Source organism: Oryctolagus cuniculus, chromosome 12 (genome assembly GCF_964237555.1).
Source record: "Oryctolagus cuniculus chromosome 12, mOryCun1.1, whole genome shotgun sequence".
In the NCBI taxonomy this organism is placed as follows: Eukaryota; Metazoa; Chordata; class Mammalia; order Lagomorpha; family Leporidae; genus Oryctolagus; species Oryctolagus cuniculus.
The window spans coordinates 97,316,722-97,328,846 of NC_091443.1; the positions used below are offsets into that span (position 1 = coordinate 97,316,722).

The window sequence follows — 12,125 nt, forward strand, 5'->3', positions numbered from 1 at the left end:
TTTCTCCTGCCAGCACTTCTCACATACAGGCAGTGAGAAGGTGCCACTGCCCAGGGCTGGCCCAGAGAGCCCACTGAGAGCCTCCCTAGGCTCTCAGCCAACCTAGCAAGTTTGCAGCAGCTCAGGGCTGCCTGCAATACCGACAAACAAACGACAGCCCACCCGTGCCCCTGTCTCATCTGAGGACAGCAAGGCGGGAAGACAGCCCGTTTCGAAGCTCCACGATGTTGTCAGAGAACAGAGCATCCATCTCTGCCTGCCTTTTTTTGGTGTGTGTGTGTGTGTGTCCCTTCTAGCGTCTGCCTCCTCCACATGGCAGCTGCCCCAGGTCTCGGTTGCCCCATGCTGGCCAGCACCCACAGGTGCTCTGCAGGCTCCGACTCCTTGGCCTGCTGCTCCCCACTCTCCCGCCTGGGGTCCAGATGCGGACCCCAGCAGACGCGGCTGTCTCTCGGGGCGCACACCCGGGCCCCTGGCCCTTCCCCACTGGGTGATCTCACCCGATCACCATCACGTGCCCCTGGGCTCCTCCTGGCTGACTCCCAGCAGCAGCAGGCTGGGTGTCACCTTCCAGCCCTCCTCCCGCCACGCGCGGGCCTCTACGCTCCGGAGCGCTTACTTCATCCCATAAACTCGGCTAATGCTTACCACATACTCCCCGGGCGGCCGGGAGAAACCCCTCCCTTGACAGACCCTTACTCCAGACCCGGGAGCGGCGGAGGCGGCCTGTGCTGCCGGCCCCCAGGACAAACATGACCTTGGACGCCTCTACGAAGCCATGTCCACTCCTCTGAGCAGGCGGCGGCTTTGAACCAAACGGTGCCTTTTGTCCCTAGCGTTTAGGAAACCGATGGCGCCCGTTTCTCGTTCGCAATTATGGCAACTTGGCGCGGAACCCCCACGCCCCCTTCCACTGCGCCCCAAGCGCAGAGCCCCGGGCGGGGAGCAGGGCGGCTCCCAGGGCACTTGGAGCGGCGCTGCCGGCGCGGGAAGTTGCCCGAGTCCAGCGCCGCTGCCGGCGCGAAATTGCAGGCGGGCGGGCGCGTCGAGTTTGAAAACGAGCGAGGGCCGTGGGGGCGGGCCCCGGGAGCGGAGCCGCCTCCCTCGGCCAATCAGCGGGGGCGGCGCGTGCGGCCGGGCTGTGAATGGGGAGCGGCGGCCGCGGCGGAGGGCGAGAGCCGGCGCGCGGGCGGGCGCACTTTCTCCTCAGCGCCGGGTGACAGCGCGGCGGTCGCCCGGAAGGGCTCCGGGCGTCGCGACGAGAACTGCCCCCGCTGACGACTTCTCCTCCGCCTCGCTCGACCCCTGCCGCGCCCCTCACGCGGGCACCCGGGACGCCGCCCCTCAGCGCCGGGCACCGCGTCCACCCGGGGCCGTCCCAGCCGTCCGGTGCGGCGTGGCGCTCCGGATGGCAGCTCCTCGGTATGGTCCGCGGTGCCCGGCCCTCGGTGACCGCCGGCGGCCCGCCGCTCCCTGAGTGCGCTGGGTCCTTGCCGGGCCCCTGCCTCGACCGCGAGCGCCCGGGACCCCGCGCGGCGCCAGGCATTGCCGGCGAGGACGCGGAGTGCGCAGGGCAGCGCGGCGGACGGCAGGCGGCAAAGTTCAGCCCGGGCCGCGGGCGGTGGGCGCTGCTGCTGCTCCAGCTGCACTTGCTGCGGGCGCTGGCTCAAGGTAGGCGCGGGCCGGGGCCGGGAGTGGGCTCTGGGGAGATGGGCGCCAGTCGGGGTCCTGGGCGCCGCCCCGGGGGCGGGCTCCGGAGGTCGGGCGCCGCTTCGGGGTGCAGCGCGGCGAACTTTGCGAGCGCGGGTGCGCGGTGTCCCCTGCCCCCCGAGCCGCCGGGCCAGGACTGCGGCGCGCGGGGTGCCCGCTAGACCCACCCGGGGCGGGGGAGGGGCAGGTGAGCTCCTCGAAGCCCACCCTGCGAACGAAAGCCTTTGAAGGGGAGCCCCAGGCACCCGCTCCTGGAGAGGCTGCCCGAGTCCGACCCAGCGCGCCGAGCTGGAGCCGCTGGACGGGTGTCGCTCTTTGCCCCGCGGAGTCTGGGCGGCGGTGCGGGGCTCGCCCCCGCGGACCCCCAGCGTCAGATGCAGCCGCGCCAGCTGCTGGGCGCCCCCCTCCCGGGCAACCCCGGCCTCCCGCTGCTGCGGTTGCCCCGAGCCCGACCCCTAGGTGGGAGTGTGCGGTCGGTGGAGCAAAACTTTCCGTGCCCACAGCTGTGCGGCTTGGCTTTGTTTCCCTCGCTCTGTGGGCCTCGGTTTGGAACATTCCAGTGGTGATCGCTGAAATAGGAAGCGGCGATCTGCCGATTCCAGACGACCTCTGGCACGGCGAGGGGGAATCTCCGTGAAAGGAGCTGTCCCCGGCCGGCCGGAGCCCTTCGCCTGCCCCTCAGCACCCTTTCCGCTGCAGTTCGCTGGTCTTAAAAGAGGGGGTGGGGGAGAAACAGCCGCTTACATACCACCCTTTTCGGATGAGGTCTGTAGGTTAGCCAGGCTCTTCTGCTGTTGGCAGCGCTAGTCAAATTAACTTTGGGCTGTGTTCATTAGCTGTATCCTGGAAAACCATCTCGGTGAGGAACTGGGTACTCGGAGGTTGACTGACGTGGGACAGCCTTGAACTCCAGTTAGCTGTGTTCTGCGTCACGTGCAGATGATTTAGCTTACTGCACAGGAAAGGATTCAAACGCACCAGCATGTTGACGGTCTGAATTGAAAGCCCGCATGCCACAGTTTAGAAACTAACTCAAAATTTTTAAACTGCTTATCTAATAGTATCTGAATGGTGCCTCCCCCAGGGGTTCATAAATGGGTTCCCTGAGGTCTTACTGCATGAAAACAAATCGTCCTGCTTATGTTCAATTTAACTCCAGCATTAGTTGTACAGTTTTCATTTTTATTTGTGCTTCTTGCTTAATATCTTAGTCTGGAAGCAAGGCGTCTGTTAAGTCATTTTGTAAAATGGGATCTGGATTGCCAGAGAAGCCAGGTTTAACTGAAGAAATTGAAATCACTTGATTTGACCTTTAGAATAGAAATGGTGTTTTATTATTGAGTTTCTTTTTTTTTAACTTTTATTTAATGAATATAAATTTCCAAAGGAGAATATGGATTACAATGGCTTCCCCCCCATAATGTCCCTCCAACCCGCAACCCTCCCCTTATCCACTCCCTCTCCCCTTCCATTCACATCAAGATTCATTTTCAATTCTCTTTATATACAGAAGATCAGTTTAGCATACATTAAGATTTCAACAGTTTGCTCCCACACAGAAACATAAAGTGAAAAATACTGTTTGAGTGCTAGTTATAGCATTAAATCTCAATGTACAGCACACTAAGGACAAAGATCCTACATGAGGAGTAAGTGCACAGTGACTCCTGTTGTTGACTTAACCAATTGACACTCTTGTTTATGGCATCAGTAATCTCCCTATGCTCCAGTCATGAGTTTCCAAGGCTATGGAAGCCTTTTGAGTTTCTTTAAACTCAAAAAAAAAACTTAAAAAAAAAGTGACTTGCACTTTACAGTAAGATATTTGCATTTACGTGTTTGAAGATGTGCACAGATTGAAACAGTGGGGAAAATCAGTGGCTTTGTTTTGAAGTTTATTACATGGATGTAAAGTTTTGGTCATTGGCACTCTGAAGGCTGTTTGAAGTATTTTTACAGATGAGAAATGAATGAAAATACATTAATTAAAATACTAAGGCAACTGCCAAACTTTCTTAGGGAGGAATAGTTTATTCCTTGTCGGTAAAAACATTGGTATCTGTTTTACATTTATATGGTTTGTAAAAGTGTACAGATCTTTTAGTGTAGAATTTCAAATAGATTGTCACAAATTTTAAATTCATTGACAGGTTTCTGTTCTCTGTGAAATGTGTAATATATCCATCATTTTTTATATCATTGAAAATTCATATTACAGAGGAGATGTCACCGTTTGACAAAAGCTCATGTATCTTGAAAATGAAAATTCTGGTGCTGCTATAGCGATTTCTGATGGGATGATGAGCTGGTCATATGCAAGGAGTGTGATCTCTTGAATCTTATCAGATACAATGTAATATTCTAAATGGGGTAGTTACCAGTAAGTTGCAACTGGTCATAAGCACCATGTTGTTACTATGTAGCGAGGTGAAGCTATTGGGTAGGCTTGGTCATATCATCCTGGAAGAGAATAAATGCATCATTTATCAGTATAAGTTACAAATAATCAGCAGAAGTTACAAAAGAAGATATTGTTGACCCTGGAGGCAGTTCAGATCTTACAGAAAACAAAACAAAACAAAACAAAAAAAACACCTTTTTAATGTTCTGGAGTAACTCTGTTCTACATGGTAACAAAGAGTTGCACACTGATTATTGGTGATTATTTAATTGCTTTTGACTTTTCTAGATACCTAAAAAGCCAAATCTTTAATTCTGAAAGGCAGGTGGCAATACACACTTTGTTTATACTTTCTGCTGAGAAGCCAGATAGGAGTGGCTTGGGAGAAGGATGGATCCTAAGTATCACATGTGGTCAGTGGTGCCTTTAGCTTGACTGCTGATGTATTGGTTCTGGTGGTTTTCAGGACACATCATCAGTCCCAGAGGGATAGGAGTGCTCTTGTCAGTTACCGTCCCTGGTTGTTCATAGCATGCAGTTTCTCCCTGCAGTTGTTTCCAGTCTCTTAGGCCAGTGGCTCTCAAACTTTGAGCACACACTCTCCCCCACCCACCGGCTCCCTGGAGGATTGGTAAAACTTTAAGGGACCACCTCCTTCTGTGCTAACTTGAGCTGCAGCTTGCTTTCTGTGGGATTGTGACATACACTTGAGTTTCAGAACCACTGATGTATACTGCTTTGTTTTTCCTCACTCCAGTCTGCTGATTTCCCCAGAACTCTCTAAGCTGGTGTTTCTCAAACATGGGTGCACATTGGAAGCACTTGGGAGCTTTCAGTGTTGCGCCTCCATCTGTCTTCCAGACTTTGTTGAATGGATTTGAGGTTTGACCTGGGTGGAGAGAGCCAGGCTCTCCAGCTGATTAGAATGTGTAGCCAAGTTTAAGAACCGCAGCGCTTAGCCTTTAAGTGAGATCACAGGATTCAGTTTTCCTTCAGACATTGTCCTAGGTGTCCAGTCATCCCCCAAGTCATTCCGGCAGCTTATGGACCTTAAACCTGTCTTGACTAACGCCTGTCCCAGGTTCATGATCTCTCTGAGCTACTTGCTTTTAAGCTGCGAGTTCTGTTTATTCCTGTGCAGACTGCTGAGCTCCTACTTGGGTGCTCATCTGGAGCATGCATCATAATCACCGGTGAAATCTTAAAAATAATTGAAAATTTGAGCTCCACTTGAGGTCTGTTGACTCTCAGAATTGGGCATTGTTTAGAAGTTTGACAAGTGATTCTTGTCTCTCTTGTTACATTTTTATTCTTGTGATGGTTGATCTCATAATCTCTGGGTTCTCTGCCACCCTAGCATGCTTTCCTGTGGCCTGGCTCACTTGTGTTAAGTCAGTTCCCAGCCCTGGGTGGTCTCCTAATTAGGCTTTTCTGTCAGTTGTTTGCTGGGGAAATTACAGCACAGTGTTGATCGAGGTCACTGCAAGTCTGCTTTCCTTTGAGCCCGCACTGCCTTCTGTGAATCGATAAGTGATTCATTGCCCCTCTTCCTCTTATCCCTGGCCCCTTCCCCTCACAACTTTAACTTGAGTTTCTAGGAGTCCCAGGCTACCTTGCTTGGGCTGTTGCATATTTAACAGGTGGTTATTGGCTACTTTGTTGGCCTTGCAAATCCAGTAATAGCCATTATCACCCTGTACATCCAGGAAGCTTCCTGTACTCTCAAATATTTAGGTGAAACAAAGTGGAAAGACTGCAAGTTAAATGGGTAATTAAGTGATGAATGATAAGTCTTTCTAGTTAAATGTACCACTTCAAAAAATTCCTGGAAAAAATGGAAGTATGTTGGCCAAAAAAGTGTGAAATTCATGCATTTTTTTTCACCATACCCATAGCCATGGGCTTTTTGAGGAGCCCTTGGGTGGTTTTTGGTGCATAGGATGGGGTGTGTGAAATGGCGTTGGTCTGTGGCAGGCAGTGTCATTCTGCTTGCTCTCTGGCCTTCCTCAAGGTGTCCAGGAGCCGGGAGGCTAGGGATATTGCCTGACTACACATAGAGAAGGGAATGCACATAGCAGCAGGAGGAAACACAAACTGCATTGTGATGGCTCATGCTTCAGTTTCTCTAAGCAACTTAGAAAATGGTAGTTCTGAAAGTAGGCCCTTGAAGTCCAATTCATGAAAGCAGAGGGTGGGAATGAAAATCTGGGTGAAAGGGATAGTATGAAGAAGAGGGACACTTAAGTTAGAAAATGCAAAGCTGTTGATTTCAGTTGGTTTAAATACTCTTGGTATACAATGATATATTGTGTGTAATGTAGGTGAGTATCTTAGTTCATGTAGTCCTTTTATTCTGATTTGACTTCAGTGGTTCTGTAACACATTTTCTTAAAGTTTCCCCTGAATTTGTACACTTCCCAATTAAAAAGTCATGAACAACTGTACCCATAATCCTGAGGGAGAATATATGGTTAGTTGAGCCTGCAAGTGGCACCTTCTGCCATCCTCTGGTAGCACATAGAAATTACAGTTAAAATTTTTAGTGAATTCCTGAAATGCAAAACTGTCATAGTTTGACCATACCTGAGACCTGTTGTGAAGAAGTTTATTGCAATTAATCTTGGAACTTCATTATATTAACACTAGTTTTACTATATCCAAGCATACACGCCCACAAATATTTGGGATCATTGCTTCAGGAATCTCTGTTGATGCATTTGCTGTGTTGGTATTTAGGTGATCTGGCTTCCTGACAGCTCTAAAGCCAGAGAATCATTGCATTAGGCTGGCCCCATTCCCCTGTGGTTATTGTGGGAATGAGAATATTTTTAATAAAGCTTTCCTAGGAACACGATGTAGTGAATGGAGAAGGCATTGGGCTAAGCGTCGGTAGCTCTGGTTTTATTTCGTCTGTGACTGCCTTGCAGTGTGAGCAAGTCGGGTAGCCTCTCTTGCTCTGTTTGCTCATCTATACAGAGGGAGGCGGTTAGACTCACTGTTCAAATCTGTTCTGCTCTGATTCTCTGATCTTCTGTATGTTGTCACATCTTTTCTGCCCTTACCAGACTCTCTAAGTGTGTCTCCTCTTTGGGGATTCTGTAATTCCATATGTCTTAGTCCCTAGAATTTAACTCTCTTCATTTTAGTTTGCCAGGTATGTTCAGTGTTGAAGACAGCATTTCTCCTGAGATGCTGCTAACACATGATGCATTTCCTCTAGCCGTACAATGGTTCATGCTCAAAATTTTAGGTTCTCTAAAGCAAATTAGTGGCATAATTTATCAATGTAAGCTGTAAATTTGGAGAATTAAATAAGCATCTTATTTTAAGAAAATTTATCTAAGTGGTCAGAAGAAGAAAGAGTAATGAGATTAATAGAAATCTACCAAAGGTAATTGATGCTCTGAGAGATATAACAAGATGTGGGATAGGAATTGGTTGTAAGAATGTAGCTGTTTACTGGACAGTGACCATAAGTAATGAAAGAGATTAGTAGTTGGTGTTTTGAGTTTTCTGTGCTCAACCTCATGTTATTTTGGCTTACTTGTCTTCATTAAGGACTTTTAGTAAAGCAGAGAGTCCTTAAAATTAACACAAGAATTATTTTTCACTGTAATAGACTTAGTTGACACTAATGCTCAGGCAATATCTAGTGAAGATACAGCTATCAATCCAGTTTCTTGACAACTGATAAGATTTATTTATTTACTGATCTTTGGAGATTAGCTTGTGGAATGGGGCTAAGAAGGTACTTCTTGATGTTTTTGGCTTTGCTGTATTTTAAAAAATATTATGATTTTTAATCAAGTAGTCTTTGCAGATGTGAACTTTAGAAAATGGGCTAGACCCTGGAACTCGTATTATGATGCAGAAAAAAATCAGGTTTTCGTGCAGTGGTGTGCTGCTTTTTCTGAACTCTGTATTCTGGATTTGATTCTTTAGCATGTGAGATTTGCAGTACTCTGTAAGTTTGATTCTTTAGCATGTGAGATTTGCAGTACTCTGTAAGTTTGATTCTTTAGGCATGTGAGATTTGCAGTACTCTGTAAGTTTGATTCTTTAGCTTGTGAGATTTGCAGTACTCTAAGTTTGATTTAACACAGGTGATGTTTTCAAGAAAAGAATATGGGGAAGTAACCAAAGAGTGACTGTGGTGGCCAGGGGAGAAATATGACTCCTACTATTGTCTCTGTGACTATTGATAATAATTGGGGGTGGGAACTTAAGTACCCCAAGAAATCTGAGTATTTCAGATGTGAAATAAGGAGGAATTTTTTTTTTATGTCATTGTTGTAACCTAGTCACATTTATACAAGGTGGTCACTTCCAGGGGTGGTAGTGTCTGTGGGTTTTTTTTTTTTTCAGTGTAGTCCTAAATTTATTTGTGGTATGTTTCTGATTGTCAGAGAGGGGTTTTTTTCAGAGTGAGGTTCAGTTCTGCCTTGACTTCTCCCTAGATGTTGGAGATGATGCAGAAAGAACAAGATAGTGTGTGACCAAGCCCCTCTGTATGATGGAAGTCAGTGTTGATTTTATATACAAACCACCAGATGACAACAGAAAAAGTCTTCGCATAGAATATAATCTGTGGTTTCTACAACTCCTTTGTTTCTTCTGTGACACACTACTTTACAAAGTATTTATGCAATAGGTAAAATTTTGGTTAAGAGCAAGGTGAGTTTATAATACTTGACGATGCAATATCACAAGTAGGAAAGAGAATGGTGGGGAAAGTTCAGTCACCTAGATAGAGTTGGCATTTATGCTGTATTGTGTGGGCTGTACCCAAAGAAACAGGGACATAACATGATTTTGTATTTGTTTAAATGATTATTTATTTGAAAGTCAGTTAAACAGAGAGAGGCAGAGAGGCAGAGAGGCAGAGAGAGAGAGAGAGAGAGAGAGAGAGAGAGAGATACCTACCTGCCATTCGCTGCTGGTTTACTCCCCAACTGGCTGCAACAGATGGAGCTGTGCTGATCTGAAGCCAGGAGCCAGGATCTTTGTCCAGGTCTCCCACATGGGTGCGGGGGCCCAAGGACTTGGGCCATCCTCCACTGCCTTCTGAGGTCTGCCATCCTCCACAGCAGAGAACTGGATCAGAAGTGGAGCAGCTTTGACTTGAACTAGCACCCATATGGAATGCCGGCACTGCAGGCAGTGGCATTACCGCTACGCCACAGTGCAGGCCCTGATTTATATTGTATAGTTACGCTTTTACTTCTGATGTAAATTGTTAGTACTCTTAAATTTGAGAGGCAGGGAGAGACAGCTTGTGCTCCAATCTACTGGTTCAGTCTTTGGATACCTGCTGTGGTTGGACCAAGACTGAAACCAGCCACCAGGAACTTGATCTGGGTCTCGTATGTGAGTGGCAGGGACCCAATTGAGGCATCATTGCTACTTCTAAGATTTGGATTAGCAGAAGCTGGACTCCAGAGCCAGAGCTGAGCATTGAGCCCCAGTACTCTAATAGGGACACAGGTGTCTTAACTGGAAGGGCAAATGCCTGCCCCTGATTTTTTTTTTTTTCCGCTTTCATCAAGCCCTTACTGTGATGGTTTGGAGAACATAAAGGAAAGCATGGGCTTGACCTAAAGCATTTTATGTAACATCTTTAAATGGAAGAGGTGCATGAGTTTACAAACATAGACTGTATGTATATATATGCTAGGCAAAGGTATTTTTTACTTTATGTGGAATTTCAGTTTTTGCTTTGTAGGTATACTATAAGTGTGTTACCATAGTTCTTTCAAAGCCTTTTTCTTAGCAAAGAATCTTGGTTGCAAGCTAGAAACTTAGTCTGAACTACTTTAGAGAAAAAGGGTTTTTCTGGAAGGGTCCTGGGGTATCACAGTGTAATGAGAAAAATACCTTGAAATGTGGGCAGGTTTAGGTTTCTGCTCTGCTTCAGGAGTCACTGGAGCCAAGTGCTGAAAACCTCAGGTGCTGTCCTCTTAGTCATCATTTCTCAGTTTGCTCCTCTTTCTGTCCTGGCATCATTTTTGGCTCACTGCAAATTGCTTTGTTACTGAAACCCAGATGTCACCAATACTTGCATTCCTATAGTTTCAGACTCTGGAATAAAGATGGACTTAAAGCTATGATTTTGAGTCTCAAATTGATGAAAAAATAAGATTTGTATTTTAAAATCATCTTTTGGGGAGGATGTGCTTTTTTGGTTTGTTTTGCACAGTGGAGAATGGGTTGAAAGAAATGAGAATGTAGATGAGTTAGGCTGTAGCAGCTGGGCAAGGGTGGTGTGGTTCTTGGGCTGGAGGAAGATGGATGCCGTAGAGGTTAGAGAGGAAGAAGATGGTCAGAATTTGGTCATAGGTTGCAGATGTAGGTGAGTGAGAAAATAAGGGTGATTTCTGGTTTCTGACTTGCATGACTGGTTGGGTAGTAAGTTTTTCACTGTGATTGGACCACCACAGCGTGGGCAGTGTGATCCTGATTTTGGTTTTGAGTGCATTAGTGTGAGGTCCCTATAGAAGCAACCAGGCAGAGCTTTTAAGAGGCTGTTTGGATGGATGTTTTTTACAGTCACAGGAAGGGTAGGGGCTTTGGGTACAAGTGCTTGTGGATAATATACACTGTTTAAGAGGCTGGACTTGGTATAAAATAAAACTGACTCAGCCTCTTGCTAGCTGTGTTTTCTTGAGTTGGCTACTTAATCTTCGAGCTTTATTTTCCTCATCCCTGAAGAATTGTGTAGTAGTTGAACCTTCTTCATACAGGTATTGTGAGGATCAATTGATAACAGGTGAGGTATTTTGCGCCTTATCAAGTACATAGTATGCAGTTAGCACTTGTGAGGTGGTGTTACTGTTTACACGTTGGTGGCTAGAAATCCACAAAATGTCTTCTCAGTATTAGGGAATAATGAGTCACTGTATTGGAGATGGAGAATGTGAATGCTTCATATAAGGAGAGAACTATTATAGGAATATTAATCTGATTATGGTTTACTGGAAGAATTCTAGAGGGGAGAGTTAAGGGCATATATTAGGAAATGATTGATAACATAGCGATAACAAATGTATGACCGGGGCTGGTGCTGTGGTGGAGTGGGCTAAGCCTCCGCCTTCAGTGCTGGTATGCCACATGGGCGACGGTTGAGTCCCAGCTGCTCCACTTCCAATCCAGCTCTCTGCTGTGTCCTGGGAAAGCAGTAGAAGATGGCCCCAGTGCTTGGGCCCCTGCACCCACGTAGGAGATCTGGCAGAAGCTCCTGGCTTCTGCTGTTGCTACCATCTGGGGAGTGAACAAGCAGATGGAAGACCTCGCTCTCTCTCTCTCTCTCCCTCCCTTTTCCCCTCCCTCCCTCCCTCCCTCTGTAACTCTGCCTTTCACATAAATAAATAAATAAATCTTAAAAAAATAAATTGAACAGTAAAGAAAAAAATGACCTGAGGTAGTGTTGGAATAGAAAAACTGGAATGATCAAAAAATATTGCTGCAGAGAGGTGAATGAGATGAGTACTAAAAAGACCATTGGATTCATTGATTAGATGGGAAGTGGTGATCTTTTCCAGTCTTCTGATTTCACTAAAATTCTAGGAGTGAGATACAAGATGAATTAGAATTATTAAATGAGTAGACAGGCATTTGAAATAGCGAGAAAATGATTTTAGTATGTCTTGAATTTTTTTACCCCAAATTTGAAAGTTGTTGTCAAGGCTGAAAAAAATGTAGGCCATTGTCATTGGCAAAATGGAAGTAATCATCACAATTTTCTGAAGTTAATGTTCCAGCTTTGTATGTTCTAACTACTGGAGGCTTCCAGCGACATTGCCAACACAGCTCCTATGGAGACTGCCCATCTTACTCTCCTATAAGCACAGAAATTGCTGACAAAATATAGCAACAATAGCCCAAAACATTTGCGAGCTTGAAAGACCATGAAATGCCTTGTGCCAGAGGTGAAAACTGACAGCTGGGAGGGTACAAGTGCCACAGGCTTGGTCTGGAGGATCTCTTGAAGGAGCAGAGGTGGTGTGAGGCCTGCATA

The 12,125-nt window shown here is 46.8% G+C and overlaps 1 protein-coding gene across 5 annotated transcripts in view; it reads left to right on the forward strand.

Moving 5' to 3' along the window:
- LOC103345879 (protein sidekick-1) overlaps positions 1–12,125 on the forward strand; it is a 694,014-nt gene that overhangs the window by 481,990 nt on the left and 199,899 nt on the right. Inside the window, exon 1 of one of the 5 annotated variants that reach the window (XM_070054498.1) lies at positions 699–1,671. The exons of the other annotated variants lie outside the window; for them this stretch is intronic. Within the exon in view, the coding sequence (XP_069910599.1) occupies positions 1,425–1,671 (247 nt within the window). The 5' untranslated portion in view covers positions 699–1,424. Of the gene's footprint in view, positions 1–698; positions 1,672–12,125 lie in introns of those variants that run through there. 5 annotated transcript variants of the gene reach the window in all.